This window comes from Prorops nasuta, unplaced genomic scaffold (genome assembly GCF_024137725.1).
Source record: "Prorops nasuta isolate Cenicafe-Biocafe unplaced genomic scaffold, Cenicafe_Pnas_1.2 PNAS00067, whole genome shotgun sequence".
Lineage (NCBI taxonomy): Eukaryota > Metazoa > Arthropoda > Insecta > Hymenoptera > Bethylidae > Prorops > Prorops nasuta.
Window position 1 is genome coordinate 304,135 of NW_027116864.1, and position 17,173 is coordinate 321,307.

At 31.9% G+C, this 17,173-nt stretch overlaps 1 protein-coding gene across 3 annotated transcripts; it reads right to left on the bottom strand.

The window, feature by feature from the left end:
* Positions 1–1,503: 1,503 nt before the first annotated feature.
* On the bottom strand, positions 1,504–14,694 carry LOC136784741 (odorant receptor 10-like). Of its 3 annotated transcripts, none has more exons than XM_066745625.1 (9): positions 14,435–14,694; positions 14,221–14,340; positions 10,726–10,843; positions 10,392–10,629; positions 10,184–10,303; positions 6,953–7,043; positions 2,001–2,155; positions 1,781–1,913; positions 1,504–1,661 (listed from the first exon to the last, which is right to left on the bottom strand). In XM_066745625.1, the coding sequence occupies exons 1-9, from the start codon at positions 14,600–14,602 to the stop codon at positions 1,611–1,613; spliced, it is 1,194 nt and encodes a 397-aa protein (XP_066601722.1). In that variant the 5' UTR covers positions 14,603–14,694; the 3' UTR covers positions 1,504–1,610. The 3 variants fall into 3 exon arrangements, with proteins under 3 accessions (XP_066601722.1, XP_066601721.1, XP_066601723.1); XM_066745624.1 differs by having other exon boundaries at positions 10,392–10,653; XM_066745626.1 differs by having other exon boundaries at positions 1,756–1,913; positions 10,392–10,653.
* Positions 14,695–17,173: the final 2,479 nt, after the last annotated feature.

The following is a 17,173-nucleotide window of genomic DNA, read 5'->3' on the forward strand; positions in this document are numbered from 1 at the left end:
CTTGTACTCCAATGATCAGTAAAAAATTCTAATTTTAATATTTTTAATTAAACATTTTTAAAAGTATTATCAATTAATACATTGTTTTTATTTTTAAGATGAGAATGAGCCTAAACACGAGGCTAATCGGACGATAATTTCTATATTAGATGTATCCTGTAGTTCTTATTTTACTAAATTCTAATGAAACTCTAGTTTATTTTGTATTTCTTTTACTTAGTAAATTATAATAAATCCAAAATAGCAGAAAAGATTCATTAACGGGATCCCTCACGCGTGCTTTACCGACAGTACAAGTCAATAAACAATTCGTTTAATAAAAGTAAAATGCGAAGCAAATTGCAAAAACGGGCTTCTTAATGACAAGGTGCCAATTCTAACGAGTCAATCGAGCTTAAAAAAACTCAAATCGGATAAAGAATAACGCTGTACCGCTGTCCCGCGTTCTTGAAGTGGAAATAACCAAAAGTAACCTCTCTTCAAGAACGCGGCACAATGCTACAGCGTTATTTTTCAACTAATTTGAGTGTTTTTAAGTTCGTTTGACTCGTTAGGACTGGCACATTGTCCAACAAACGCCCGATTGTTCAATTTGCTTCGCATTTGAATTTTATTAAACTAATTGTTTATTGACTTAAACTGTCGATAAAGTAGGCGTGAGGGATCTCGTTAACTATATTGTATAATATAATCATGACATAGATCATACATATATCTGAAATAATATGAGCTGATTAAGTTTGCTAAAATTTGATTGTTTACATTTTACGAGGAGGCAGGACAATATTATTATCAGCTGTCTCAGTTGTGAGTTACTTCATAAAGAATCCAGAGATATATGCAGAAATGAACAAGAAGGAAATATTGTTGGTGAAAAAAGGAGTGATAATAGGGATGTTGTTGTGTGGTGCAAACAACCGGGAGATATCAGAAAAGATAGAGATGAGTGAAAGATTAGTGAGAAAGTGGATAAAAGGATATGAAGAAAATGGATTGTGGACGGATTGATAGATAAATGAAAAGACAATTTTGGATTGAGCTAAACAACAGCGGAACAAGGCCCAGCAATTATATAGCAGCAGTGGATGTACAACCGCATCTGAAACATCAGCTAGAGTTTTAGATGCGTGTAAATAATTTAAACATTTGTTCAAGAACTGTAAGAAATAAGTTTCACAAAACTGGAATACGTTGTCATCGTCCAGCGAAACAAATTAAATTAACAGACCAGCATAGAGAAAAAAGAATTTTGTTTGCAACCGAATATTTAATCGTGAATTCGGAGACATGCATTGGTGCGTACTCAGTGTATCTCTATTTTTTATTATTCATATATGAAAGCAGAGGATAGAGATATTCTTAGTGCACATTAGTGCATCCTAGGTACTCGAATTCGCGACAAGATACATGTATATACTATACACCCATAATACTGTTTGGCTCACAAAGCATCAATATGGCGTCATTTGCACATGTAATGCTTATAATTATTATTTCGATATGAAAAGTGACACTGGTAATTTTATTTGGCTTTGTTATGAGTATGCAATAAATTTTTCTACAAGGTATGTTTTTATTTAAGAGTAAAAATCAGTAGTATTTTTCTTTAGTTATGACATAGAAGCCATCATGGTGAAGTATGAAAACGACGTCTGGACAATCTGTCAACAAATGATAAATTGATGTTAGTAGCGATTCGTAAAAAATGATGTATTCAAAATTCTTTTTCTAAAGAATTGCAGAGACTCTGCTCACCTTTTCAATGTAAAATCACTCTTACCATAGCAACACTTTCCAGTGAAAAAACATAAATGCCTCCAGCTGTTATTTTACTAGGATTGTTAGTATTTCTTAGTGCTAAAACTAATAGTTTTTGCGCCTTCAGTCCCGCTTTGTACCAATAGGAATAATATCTGTAAATATAAATAATAATAGTATAAATTGAAAATCTTATAAACACAACGGTTGGTGTGTGTTATATGACAAATAATCATTATTACATTCTTTCGTGTATATTTATGCTATAATCAATTACTCTTTGAGCAGGATAACAACAGAAGAATAGATGAACAATATTTCCCACAAAAAAGCAAAATACTTGCAAAAACACTGGAGATAGTAAGGTGTTTGCTGAAAAGTCGCAAACAATGGATGCCTAAAATTGAAAACTATAATTAATCATGCTGAGTTAATTAGAGTAGAACAGTATCTTAAAGGGTTAGGGGGGTTTCAAGTGGTATAAAAGCGACAATTTTCCTTCAGTGTCTATGATATCTAAGCTAATAAATAAATTCATTTCTATAAAGTATATATAATTAATTGCGATTTAAGCAATATTCTGTCCAATTTTCGTAAGAAAATATTGAAAATTGAGCCATTGAGAGTAATTTATCGGAGATGCATTTAAAAAAATTTGGTTAGCGGTGATGGTAGGCACGATAGCTGTAAACAGTACTATCTAAAATCAAAGAACCAATAGGATTCTGTTAGTATAGAGTTCAATATCTCGGGAGTAATAAGAGCTTTTTTCGAAAAATTGTTGTTTAAAATCTGAATCGAAGTTTGAAGTGAAAATTCCTTGAAAAATTCCTATTTTTTACCAAAAATCGCGTTCTTTATTACTTGTAGAAGAAGCTCAAGTTAAAAAAAAAGGAATAACTCTCGTTACTCCCGAAAAATTGAACATTATTAATAGAATCTTTTTGGTTTTTTGAATTTAGATGATGCTGTTTGAAAATATCATCTCTACCGCGGTTAACAACTATTTTGAAATGTGTTGACGATAAATTGCTCTCAAAAGCTTAACATGTAATATTTTCTTATGAAAATTTAACAGAATATTGTTTAAATTACACTTTAATTATTATATATACTTAATAGAAGATAATTTATTTATTAGTTTAGAGCTCATATAGAGACTAAGCGAAAATTGTCGTATTTTTTACCACTTGAAACTCCCCTAACCCCTTAATTAACCTTTTCGCAACTAATGTGTTATACATATGTATCTCATTTAAAAGACTGCTAAATAAAATGATTTTGCCCCTTAGCAAGAATTACTTTATTGGTGTAAAAATGAATGCGACTTAAGGCATAATAGTCTACTGGTTAAACAGCGCCACCATGTATGGAAAATTTTATCTTTGTCATATAATGTATGCTGTGTAAGTGACACATGTGAAAACTGTTAAGGATTGTGAAGAGGTGGGTTAATTTTGAGCAACTTTTGTTAATGAACGATGAGTTGATAAGATTTCAAATATTTTGTATAAAAAGTATTAATTTCTGCGATTTTCAAGATAACGCTAGCTTAATCATTTCCACAAATACATGCATAGGGGTATCGGAAACTTTTGATATACTGATTGTTTTTTCTAGGCACACACACACATTGTCATAGTGTTGGATAGAACTCTACTACGCGCTATAAAGACAGATTTTTCTAAATGGTATATAATAACCCACAAAAAATAGACTTCGCCTGTAAAAAAGGCGGCAAGTACATAAACCATCTGGCATAAATAATATAGTAAAATTATCCAATTAAAAAAAGTGATGAAATCCAAATATTAGGCAAGTATATTTTTTCACCTTAGCAAAAGTTAAATTTTCGAAAAAAAAAGGAACAATAAAGTTACTTGCCGGGCCTGTAATGTCCATGCACAGTGGGAAATTGAATCGTGTGCGAGATTCAGCTATAGCGTAGTATAGTAAATTTCATGTTAAAATACAGAGTGAAGTTAGCCGAACCACATACGATTCTATTTCTCACTGTGCATGGACATTACGGCCTACGGGCCCGGCAAGTAACTTTTTTGTTCCTTTTTTTTTTCGAAAATTTAACTTTTGCTAAGGTGAAAAAATATACTTGCCTAATATTTGGATTACATCACTTTTTTTAATTGGATAATTTTACTATATTATTTATGCTAGATGGTTTATGTACTTACCGCCTTTTTTTACAGGCGAAGTCTGTTTTTTGTGGGATTTCATAACGTTTTGTAAGAGTAAAATATTTAAAAAATTAAATTATTCTTTTAATTTCTATAGAATTTAAAGAAAATTTCTCCCTTCTCATTTTTTGAAACGCAGCGCTTATCTAATAAAAATATGTATATTAATATTGAAAAAATATCACAATCAACACATTGAATTTATTGATATTTGTAATGCATTTTGCATAAATGAACTTCATAATTAATGCTCAGGCTAGTTTTTTTAATGTTTTCAGTTTCACCATAATAAAAGTTTGATTAAATTTTTCATAATCAATAAACATACTTTCAGCATATAAAAATAATTAAGTAAAATGTATGTTTTAATTAATTTACATTTTTTTTTTATCAACATTTGACATTTTACCAACATCTAACTTTGCCGAACTTCAGTAACTCCATCAGCTGCTTGAGGTGATATAGGGGCAAGACTGGACAAGCAATTCGTAAAGCTTCAAATAAGCTACAATGAAGCATATAATCGAAGTTGGCATTGTCGTTTTGCATACGCCGTTTCTTAAATTTTTAGCGCCAATCATTGTTACGTTAATGCTGCCTAACTCTTGACAAAGGTGACATAGGAGATACATTGGCGAGTCGTCCTTATAACATTTCCTGTGCCAAAGTCCTCAAATTTTCATTTCGTAAATTTCTACACACTTGAAACTGGTTGGATTTCTGGTGTTGCAAAATGGAGTCGAAACAACTAATTTTTAGACTGAGTTTCAATTGAGAATAAACATGCATTTTTTCATCCATACCAATGACCAGTATACTGCCTTTGGCCTAGAGTACTAGCATAGGTAAGAGAGGAAAACAATCAGCAGCTATTAACTCAATTTTACAGAATTTCATCCAATGAATCTCATCCTTAAATTATGGCTGAGCAATGGACGACGATTTTCTTAATATTGGCTTATTCTTACTTTGCCAATCTTTCAATGCTTTCATCTTTGCCTGTTTCAAGTCTCAGAATACAGAAGTGAAAAGCACAATCTTTGATCCAGCTCCAATAGTCAGTATGTGTGCGAATCATCCTCATTGGATTTTTAATTGAATTGTACCAAAAGTATTTAAATCAAAGCACAAATATTACTGTTTGCTATAATACACTTGTACAATGACTTTAAAATACTAAATGATGATACTACTAATAAATCTAAAATCAAATACATCATTTAACAATCTCAATCTTCAAAGAAAATAAATATTTGAAGGAACATGAAGCATCTCAGTTACTTACCAGTATTTGATGTTGCCCCATCTCCATTTTCTTTACTGCTTGGTGACCTTACTTCCTTGAGACTAAAGATCTGTAATATTTGGTGTCTTTGCATCTTTCGTAAACATCCATTATCGTATAATTAGCTTAAATCCAAACACTAATCAACTTGTACTCAACGTAAATGAAGGTTCATCGGAATACTTCATATTTTCCAAACAAGCATTAATAGAATTTAATCTAAAATATTTGTTCACATATATGATATAACCTATCGAACAATTGAAATCCATATCAGTTTAAAATAAAGAAAAAGTTAAACAAATTTTATTAATGATTTCCGCACCTGGAAGTCGAGCATATGATTATTAAATACCTTAACAATTTCTTTCAATTAATATCCTCCTGATAATGACCGATGCACATTAATGTTGAAAGTATACTTCTCATTGGTACAGAGTTGTAAATATTAATCTTATTTAATCCAGTCAGCTCCATCCTCAACAATGAAAATGAAAATGTTCTGTCTTAATTTAATCTGAAAAAGAAATACCTCCCAACAAAGTACCACAAAGTATACTACATCCTGTATTATAAAATATAATGTTATACTTATCTAATTCGCGATTCCTTCTGTCACTGTTAATTGAATTTATTTGTGATTTTAGAAATTTAACAGATGCAATATCGCAACACGATGAATAACCTCACTGCATTAAATATAAAAATAACCTCACATTACAATTTACAGTTCAATATAGTTGCCGAATTAATAATCGATTATATCGATTTTAATTGACAATTCACAACTATATATAGGGCGGTATCAATAAACCGAACTAAGCTGGAACGAGCTAAGTATTGCACTAAAGCTTAAAGTGGGTCAATTCATCTTAGCTAAGCCTGTCCCAAGCTTAAGTTCAGTTTATTGAGATACTGCCCAGTTTGGTCGTTGAGTATATTATGTTGGAAGCGTTGTGAAAATGACGTAATATTTCTTAGCGACCAACTGCAGCCCGTGACATACATTCTGGCTGGAAAAGAAGAAGATTATGGAGAAAAATCTTAAATTCGATATATATATATATATATATATATATATATAGCTAACGTAGTATGAGATCTCTGGATTGCATTAACCGATTTTCATGTTTATGGTCTCAAATGAAAGCTTGTTCAAAACCAGTTTAGGAAAAGCTTTAGTTAAATCATGACAATAGATCATTCACGGAGATAAATTGGTTTGGAAATTGGGACGGCCAAACTTGCTGTATAAGTTATACACGGTAGCGTCGGCGGTATAGACATGTCATTATCTACTACATTTATATGTACTTGCCGTCGAGACACTACCGTGTCTCTTGATAATGTTAGGTAGCGCTGTGACCCATTGTTCATTAACATAAGTGATTGAGAATTAAGTATCCGCCACTTACAAACTCTTAAAGCAGGGCTCAGATTTCTTTTGCATTTTTCAGTTGTTTATTATGTAGTCACTAATAGAGAGTTCCTATTACTGATTATAGTAAATAGCTGAAAAATGCAAATATTTTCGAGTCTTGTGTCTTGAAGCTTTCACACGTGTTACTATATACTAATACATCCTGCACAAAGTCAATATAACGAAATGAGCAATAAAGTTATCGCGAAAGGGTTAAGAAATTGCCTTTTTGCTCAAATGTCTTTCTGTAATCTGTATCCCCACCGCAGTGTTAAATAATTAACAAGAATATACCTCAAATAGTGTTGAAGTTAAACACAGGAACATTACGAAAAACGTCATGAAATAAGCTTTACTGTTTGTATCTTCGAAGATGTTACAGAATCTACACATAAATGAAAGAAATAAATTTGATTATCAAATTTAAATAATTCGTATTTATCGCCTATCGAGAAATTCAAAATAACGCGGGTCAATACGAGATTAAAATTATACACTCACTTTAACTTTATAAAGAAAAAGTTTTAGAATGTGTTACAATACATTTGCGCACTTTCTTAAAGGGTGTTGTTTAACATGAACATATTTTCCAGCTGATACTCCTCTGGTAGAGGAGCTAGAGGCAAGTTGTAACAATTTCCAGAAAAATGTTTAAAAGTTTTAAATTATATATAATTTTTTCACAATCCAGATACTTTTTCGTAAAATTGAAATTTTCGTTTATGAAATACGAAAAAAATCATTTAGAATCTCCATTGATCTTAGCAAAACAATGTTTTTCAAAAATTAGATGACTGTTTGAATCTCGACCACATTTGGGCCAAATTGTAATAGATGATTTAGAAGATAACAATGAAAATGGCCACACAATTATAAATAACCTTCTTCTTCATAATTAATTTATTAATTAATAGAAAAAAGGTTCACTTAATTAATTCTATTGAATAATTTATTGTAAAATAAAACCGAATATAATTCGATCAATCACAAAATGTTGATTGATTTACAATTAATATTAACAGTTTAACATTTGTTTATAAATCACACAATTTATATGTGAAAATACTTAGCAAATCATGCATTGCACTTATTTTTCTTCATTAACTTTGTTGGAAGCGTATCCGCAAATCAAGACTGGTAGTACAATTTACTCCAATCTACAACTTTTAACATTTTTGAATATTCAGAAAAATATATTGTGCGAGTACTAAAGAAATTAAAGCAACATTTTAAATCTTATTACGTAGCCAGAATAAATAGATATTAATTTTTTTGTTAATATATCAACTAATGTACATCTTAAATCCAGATTGACTAAATAGATTTTTTCAATTTACTGACTCGAATAATGATGCACATCGCACTTTAAACTGTTATATATTTACCCGTTATCATTGTGTACTGATTGTATTTGCGCAATAGGGCTAATTATATTAGAAACGTTTAGTGAATATTTTGATCGAAACTTTTACAAAAAATATTGCGCAGTGTAAATGTTCCAACTTATATGCAAGGTGTAACAGCAATGTTGCGCGCGCGTGGCTTCGATTCACAAGGGAAATATTACTTTACTCTCACTTTCGTCGACACTTCCCTTTCGATAAATAAAAAGAGCTCATACTTTACCGTTTCGTATTTGCCACACGCGCACACATGTGAAACTATACCAATTATAAGCATTACCTCCGGACATCCTACATTCCTGATTCAGGCGCTATTTGGACTTTATTTTCTGCCTATTTTTAAAAGGATTCTCGAAAGTGCCTATCAAGCCATCAAGGTGATTCTTGTCGATTTGCAAAAACTCTAGATATAATTATCAGAAGAATATATGCTGTTTTCCGAACTTCAAAGAATGTGATACATTTTTTTCGACGTAGATTCCCGAAGAAATTCTATAAAGACAAAAATAATGCAAGTCTGATCTATAATTTATTTTTTATATACAGGGTGGAACGTTAACACCGCACTTCCTTGAAAGGGGTGATTCCTCAGACCTTTCTAAGCAAAACCCCGTTGTCCGTTTTTAAATCTATATAGCCCCTGGTTAAGGAGAGGTGAAAGATAACATTTTGCGCGCGCTTTTACGCATCACCTTTATGAATGCAGTAGTATTGGTATGTACGTTTGACAAGAGAGAGAGAGAGAGAGAGAGAGAGAGAGAAGTTGCTGCCGGTTTGCTGTTTTGCCTTCTTATTGATTAATATGAAATTTTGAAATGTATATACAGGGTGTTTCACGTAAGGCGCCCCAGCTCGAAATGAGGACTCAGAGGGCATGGTGGGGGCAGATGCATCTAATTGGCCGCGGAGGGAGAGAGAAGGATTAACGTGGAGAAGGATAGAGCTATCCTTTACTAGACGATACGTCTAGCGTATCGCTGCCCCTCCCTTCCCCGCTCACATCAGTCATCTTTGGTCAACTCTTATCCTCTTTCTCTTACTCTCTCTCTAACCGCGGCCAATAAGATGCATTTGCCCCTACCATGCGCTCTAAGTCCTCTTTTCGAGCTGGGGCGCCTTACGTGAAACACCCTGTATATGAGCTGGAATACTTATATATCAGCGAAGAAATTGTTATACCATAAGAGAAAAAGTGGTATGCATATATATATATTACATGCATATCCGTTCTAGGAAGAGGCAAAAATGACCATGCGAAAATGCTGGGAAACGCTCAGAGTTTATATATAAGTATATTTTATTCCTGCTTTGGAAAAATTAATACCTAAGTAACAAAATGATTGCGCACTTGTTTCTCATCGTCGCAGTAATTTGACGTTAGATACATTCTCGTACCCAAAGCAACATTCTTTTTATGTTCATTAATACGATTTTTTACAATCCACTCTAAATGTACGAAGGTGTACGATCTAAGCGAACTTCGGATTCAGATTTAGCGCATCAATTAAATGCATAAAGAATAGAAATCGGTCTCGCGTGTACGGACTACAATTCTATTTTCATACGCTGGCCGGTGTTATCAGTGAATCTGAAAATCGCCAAATAGCACTTACACAAGACATATATTTGCTGTTGAAAAATTCCTGCATGAAAAGGATACACAACTATTAACTTGCATTTAATTATTTGATCCTTCAACATTCACTCCTTCCGTATTTCCTCAACCTTCAAATAGGAATTCAATCTTTTGAGTAACACAAGGGTTCGATTTCCACCTTACAGTCTGCTAAACCACGAATGACTTAACGAATTCATCCCGAGTGAAGCTTTTACGAACTATAAACACACATTATACATAAAACTCTCCAAATAACATATTATTACAAAGATAAAACCTTATAGGTTAGAGCTCATCTCTCAAAGTATAACGTATTTGATTAGCAACAGCTGTATATGATCTCAAACTTTGGTATCTCTATGCAACGAGTGATTGCCGGAAATGCATTAATTTTGTGTCAAAATGAAGGATGATTTTAATGAGAGGATCTCAGTCGCTATATAAATAGTAGTAGAAGATTTGTCAATTCTGCTGAGAGTTAAAAGAATAAAACAGTAACTCAACTCTATGGCTCTTTGTTGACTTTTCAGGCCCTTGATTATTTGTTGCATATCGTATGCCTCATCAGGATCATATTTCTCTGATAGGTTTTCATAATGATCAAAGGCATGCTCCAGTTGGTGCCTAATTAGAAACATTAAATTCCCATTATGAGTTTCACTAACGAATTGAGGAGTGTGTGTTTTAAACAAGTAATAGAAAATAGTCTTACCCTGCTACAGCGAATAAGCTGCATATATGCTCAACGAATAATATAAAGAGCGAGTCAATCGCAACAAAAACTGTCATGTTTGTAATAGAGGTTATATATTGATGCAAATAGATAAGATATTTATATTTTTCTATATTAAATCCGTAATCGGCAGTATATAGCAATAATGCTGAATGTGTATTGTTATAATCTTGACGATTGTAGAGAAATATAGCAAGCATGTGTACTGCAAAAAGAGCTGACAGAACTCCGTAAATGCTGACTAGATTACGGTAAAACATACGCCTTTTGAAAGTAGTTTTACAATAATTTCACTATACACTTAAATACCTACACGCATAGATAAGTCCAAATATTTTCCCATTGTAAGCAAATTCCTGCAAAATTGCGAATTCATCTTTCGACCATTCCATTTTCCAAGTCCGATTGAGTTCTTCAGTGATCTTATTCATCTGTTTATATTGAAAATAGCAATTATTATTATCGAAAAACTGCACAAAGGACCTTATTTAAAATTTACTGCTTTAAAACATTGGTGTGCCAAAAAATCATCGAACAATATTTGCATTGATCCGTTAACGACCAAAAGATAAACATTTTTTGCTAAAGTTTCAGCTCCAAACTTTAGAAGAAAAGAAGGTTCGATTGCAGATCAAACCCGTTCTTTACATTCTTCGGCATGCCCAATCGATTCCTGGGGACAACATTTTATGTCGATAACTTAAAAAGAAAAATGCGACAATTTTAAGTGTACCCGTTCAAATTAGCAGGTCGTAAAAACATCAATTGTAAATAACTTTTTCTCAGTTGTGTTATAATATGATTATAAACGGTTTTTTCTTTTATTCAATAGGTATATATTTATATAAATCGCATAGGAATATTTTTTCTTGGATATTTTTCTTCAGCGCCTTTTTCAAGTAGAGTGGATGTAAAAACGTAGAGAAAATGTTGCTCGATGGGCAACAGTTAAATTTAACTTCGGTGAGTCTGAACAAAAAAAGTTGAGTAGCATCTTAGAGCAAAGGTACAATAATGCAAGGTCAATTCCCTGCAATTAATCAACAAAATAATTTAAATTAAAAGAAAGTGGAAATAATTGTATACGAAAAATATTATGTTTTTCAACTTCTTTTGACACCTATAAATTTTCTAAAATATTTTTCGGTCGAAATGTGGTGTGAATTACCTTATAGCATTATACTTCTACTTATGAGATCTCTGGATTGCACGAACCGCGATTTTCATGTTCAAGGAATGAAATGAAAACTTTTTCAAAACCATTTTATGTGATAAGCTTTATTACTTAAATCATGAGAATGGATCATTCATGAAGATAAAACGGTTTGAAAATTGGGACGGCCAAGCGCTTGCTGTGTATAAGAGAGTAGCGCTTCGACGCGACGGCGGTATATAGACATATGTCTTGATCTATACTTTTATATGCGCTCGCCATCGAGACACGGTAGTATGTGCGTGTCTGTGTGTGTGTCTCTTGATAGTAAAATAAAATATTCTAATTAAAGAAATTATAGCAAAGTCTAAATATTAGGCAAGTAGTATATATTTTTATACCGTGCAGGTAAAAGTTAAAATTTCAAAACAAAAAAAGAGTAAGACAAAAAAGTTACTTGCCGGGACCCGTTCTTCTTAAGTATAAGTCTATCTTATAATACAAGCGTTGATTCTCGTAATTTGAAAATGTGGTTATTTAATGCCTTTGCATACAGCGGGTCCCCGGCAAGTAACTTGTTAGCCTTACTCTTTTTTTACTTCGAAATTTTAACTTTTGTCACGGTAAAAATTTATACTTACCTAACATTTGGATTTCACTCATTTTTTTAATTAGAATATTTGCTTCTACTATATTATTGACGCTGGAAAATTTATGTACTTGTAATTTTCTTTTCAGGTGAAGCTTGGTTTTTCGTGGGTTACCATATATCTACTACTACAAATAAACCAGACGCCTGGCAAGCAGCTTTCAATACTGATTTCTTTGTCTTTTAAATGAAATTTAAAATATCTCTTTTTTGAAGAAAATTTAATTGTATTTTATTTGTTTTTCTATTTTTGAAATATTTGTTATACTGATCAAGTCAATTATTTGTCAAGTTTATCTAATTCCGTTTCAATCCATTTTGTTGCCAAGGATTATATTAATTACTTGCTATTTATTATTCTTACACGTAAATGTTATTTGTGTGGGTATCTCAATACTTTTTACATTGGTTCAAATATTTGAGGATCTTCTCTCTTACTATAAAACGCACCAGCTGACACATACACACATATCATATATGTATATGTATATATAATACTACAAACACGTATGTCCACGGGTCGGTCTATATGGCGTCCCACGATACCATCAGGAGCCATGCTAGAGAGCCCCTCACGGCCAATAACTCAAGAGGGAAAAGCACGAGTAAGCATACATTTCTTTACTAAAAAAACTTAAAATTTTATTATTCAAAGATTTTTTTAATGTAAAATCTGTGTGTGCTAACTCGCACTTTCCGTCTTAATAAGTTACTAACAGCGAGATACCCTAAAACGCGCTTTCTATAAATAGATCGATGGATGCCATATATGTCGGTCATTATGCAGAACTCTGCCACTGGACAGCGCGTTTATTGGCTAGTTAGGTGATGTTATATATAGACTATTGGATGAATGGGGGGTAATAAAAGATAGAAGATACAGTATAGATGGGTTTCTCATATGTGAAACAGTGAAAAAGGGAGAGATCTGATGGAGACACCAAAGTGTAATAAAAGTCTGCATTGGAAGAAACTTTTCGGTCGGGAAAAACCGACGAATATGTATACAATATGTTTGACACTTACTAAATACAAATATTAATATCTGTATATAATGCGTCACTTGATTTCAATGCTTGTACTCTCGTTCGAAAGCTTATATCGACATTATATTATGAAAGATTTGTTAAATTTTTGATTAAGTAAACCAATTGCGAGTTATATCAATCGGAAATATAATTAGCTATAGTTTGGTTAAATCTTCGCGTAAAAGTAGGTAGTGTCGTGCGGCTCTGTTAATTACTTGCCGCGTAACTATACCGTGTTACTTGACATTTTTTTGCGATATAATATGATAATAGCGAGTAATATTAAAGTTAAATACACATGTATATACTAAATGTACGACAGAGTTGAATATAGAAATATAAATAATACATTTTGACTATATGTGAATTAAATCGCGGTTGCAATTTAGCCAATGAAAATCTATAAAATATCAAATGAATTTTTAAATTAAATGAAAATTTTAATACTTCATCCTCGCATGAAAACTCACGTTGTTTATACCTATAAAGTATTCTCGTAATTTTTGAAACTTCGGAGTTATTTTGAAGTATTGAAAAATGACATTTTTACATTTAAACGGACGTAACGTTTTAAATAATAATGACAGAGAATGCTTTTATATCTTGATCAGAAGGTATTTGTAAAATCTCAAAATCCAGTAGTTTCAATATTGAAATAGTCATTCTTTCGATGGTACACGCAAATGTAAAACGGACAAATTTATACAATTTTTACTGTAAGCGTTTGTGCTCATTTAAAAGGTAAAAAAGAATGTCGATTCACGGTTTAACTGCATATCATTTTAAAGGTCTTGAAATAACCTTTCGTACCAAACTAAGTAGATCTCCGCATCATTTTTTAAAACCTAATATATAAAACTTTGAATTTAGATTAATTTTCACTTGGGTATACCCCATACTTATGACCAGTAGTACGTGTATTTATATATGCACACGCACACACACATATATATAATATTAAGATTTGGTAATACTGACTTTTATTTCATTACCGACGGTATTTTGCAGTTTCGTGATACAAAAGAACGCAGCAAATAATAATGGCAGAGCGGTTATTATTCGATCAGGGTCATCCGATGGACGTACTAGTGCTGTTATCTGTGAAAGGTTGCAATTATTATCGAAATTAGCGATTACAAAGTAGAAATTCTGGCACAATATCAGTTAAAAAATTATTTTAATCTATCAATACCACGGTATACATGAAGAAAACAAGCAACATATACACGAAGCAAACACGTAGTAAACAGAACTTATTTTTTGACCACTGCTGATCGGGGCTCGTTCCTAATACCCATAATAACTTCCTAGTAAATTTATAATGCGATACGTTGCTGAATTGAAGCTCCTTTTTATTCATAGTTATGTTAGGATGTTGCACAGATTAGCCACGGAGTAATTTCGCAGGGATTTATACGAGAAGAGGTAACCATGCAAGCTGGATGATGAAAGATAAAAACTGCACATTAAGAAGCATGGGAAATCTATAACTCCGCAATCCATGTATAATTTAATAAAATGAAACATGACAACATATAGATATAGTTGAAACAAGTTTGATCTCTGCTTCAAAGAAAGCCTTATGAATTGTGCGATGCATATTTTATAAGTCTTAAGCTAGCATTACGTTTCATGTATCTAGACTACTTGTTCAAATTAATGGGAACTAACATATGTTTGTACAAGTTACTTTATTGCAGATATCAAAAAAGCAAAAAGAGCAATATTTCGATTTTACGACATAACACTTCACGGTGCTTATTACATAGAAAATAGGAGGATGATATGCGGGAAACTTTTGAGCGACAAATCATCTTCTTTAATACCATATTGTTGTTATTCAAGTCCAGCATGTACATTATTGTACATAATAATCATTTGTTTAAAAATTCAAGGCCAGAAAATAGTGCATTTTTAACGACATAAGGGGAGAGTTGACCACTTACGACCGTCGGATTATGCTGGTTTTTTGTTTCAGGAAATGGAACCAGGTAAATCCCGGTAGAGCTGACTCTACCATATTTGTGTATTCCTATATAATAATCAAAAAGTCCATCGCAGCTCAATTGAGGTTAAATTGAAAATAACGAATGAAAAGCAAGAATATTCCTACTTTCCATTAATTATTTTCAATTGTTTACTTTAGTAAACTTACCTTTTTGACAATTCTCCATTATACACCTCTTTCTACTACGATTAGCATATAAACACTTCTACCCACCAAAATAACGGATGGGTCTTATTTCTCGTATCCAACTATTGGTAGCGGACTATTTTATATTGGTACTACACGAAATTGACCAATCAGCGATCTCGGCTTCGATCAATCCGAGTGCTATAGTCAACTAACACGAATCTCCTATGTTCCTCCGTTAGAGAAACATCCTCTGTATGTATTATTCAAGTGGACCCTAAGTTTGATAGTGATGTCTACGAAAATATTATTGAAGAAGAATAATTGAAATGGTGATAAATGATATATATTAAGTAGAATATTATTCTCTAATTTGTTGCATACCCTTTTCCAAATATAAGCTCAGTGAAGAACGCATGCAATGATTAAACTGCAGTTAAAGTGGTCACACGAAAGCTGTAGTAAAAGGGATTATATTAAATTTGTGTATGTCAAAAATGCAATGTTATTCGAAATTATCGATTGATTAGTTAAATCTATTTTTACCCAATATTTCAGAGCAAAATATTTCTTAGTTTTGTTATATAAACTATATATAAAGAGTTATATAAGTTTAGAAGAATATTTATTATGTTATGTTCGTTCCTGTAACCTCTCATTAAATAAATATTTAAAATTCAAGCATTTTTTACTTATGGCACATCTTACCCAGCTCTGTTACATTTTGCACCGATACGAGAGAGAGAGAGAGAGAGAGAGAGAGAGAGAGAGAGAGAGAGGTAAAAAGTAACAATTATTTATTCCTTTGAAAACATCTCCAATCCTTTTAACTAAAAAATGTTTCTCGATTTTTTTACTCGTTCTTCATAGTTCAACAGTTGCTTTTGTAAACTCAATTAAGAATTTATAGAGATTGTCATTATTTATTGGATCTTTTTCAGGTTGAACATATAAAATGTTACAATTTGCCGCGGTCTTCCTTATTAAGTTTAACCTTACGTATTAAAATAATTTGAAATTATTATTTGTAGTATTATTTATATATAATGTATATCTTAGTGCTCGTGGAGCACTGATTTGTATTTAGAATAAAATATAATTATGAATATTCTATTTTAGCACTAGATAAAGGTCGGTGAACTCATCGTGAAAAGGCTATAGCTGACAATAGTGCCCAGCTTTATCACACACGCACACACACACACACACAAATTTAAAAACAAAAAAATTTATAAATAAAACCAATATCATTTGTTGCTCTTGCACAATAATAAGATAAATTGTATGCCTAACCGTGGTAACGTAAATTAAATGATTGCATTTAAATCCTAATGTATATAGTCACACTTTTCAAATTTAGCAGTATTCCTTTGCTACTTATATAGAACGTATAAAGAAACAATAGTGTCCCTCGATAAAAGTTAAATATTTTACATTTATGTAATGAAATACACATTATTGCTCTAGTTTATTACGAAATCCTTGAAAAATGTGGTGAACAGAATAATATATATGTTACTCACCTATAGTCTAGATGCGTTTACAAAGTTTTAACATCTGTAATATGTATAAAAGTTTGATATAATTGACAATTTAAACTAAAATATCCGACCCCTGAGATAAATGATATTAAAATAGGTAAAATATATAGGAAAGTAACGGGGTTAAAAGTCACATGCTAAAGCCATAAGATATTTATTTTATTTATTGTCACTCTCTAGACAAAGAAAAGCTATTCTGTGCTTTAGACTGATCTTCAGTACGAAATAAACAATTGTGTGATATCATTCCTGAGAC

Coding starts and splice junctions, on each gene's coding strand:
- LOC136784741 (XM_066745624.1), bottom strand. CDS start 14,602: ATGAATAAAAAGGAGCTTCAATTCAGCAACGTATCGCATTATAAATTT. Junction 14,341..14,434: donor TTTTCTTCATGTATACCGTG/GTATTGATAGAT, acceptor AACCTTTCACAG/ATAACAGCACTAGTACGTCC. Junction 10,304..10,391: donor AGCTTATTCGCTGTAGCAGG/GTAAGACTATTT, acceptor GTTTCTAATTAG/GCACCAACTGGAGCATGCCT.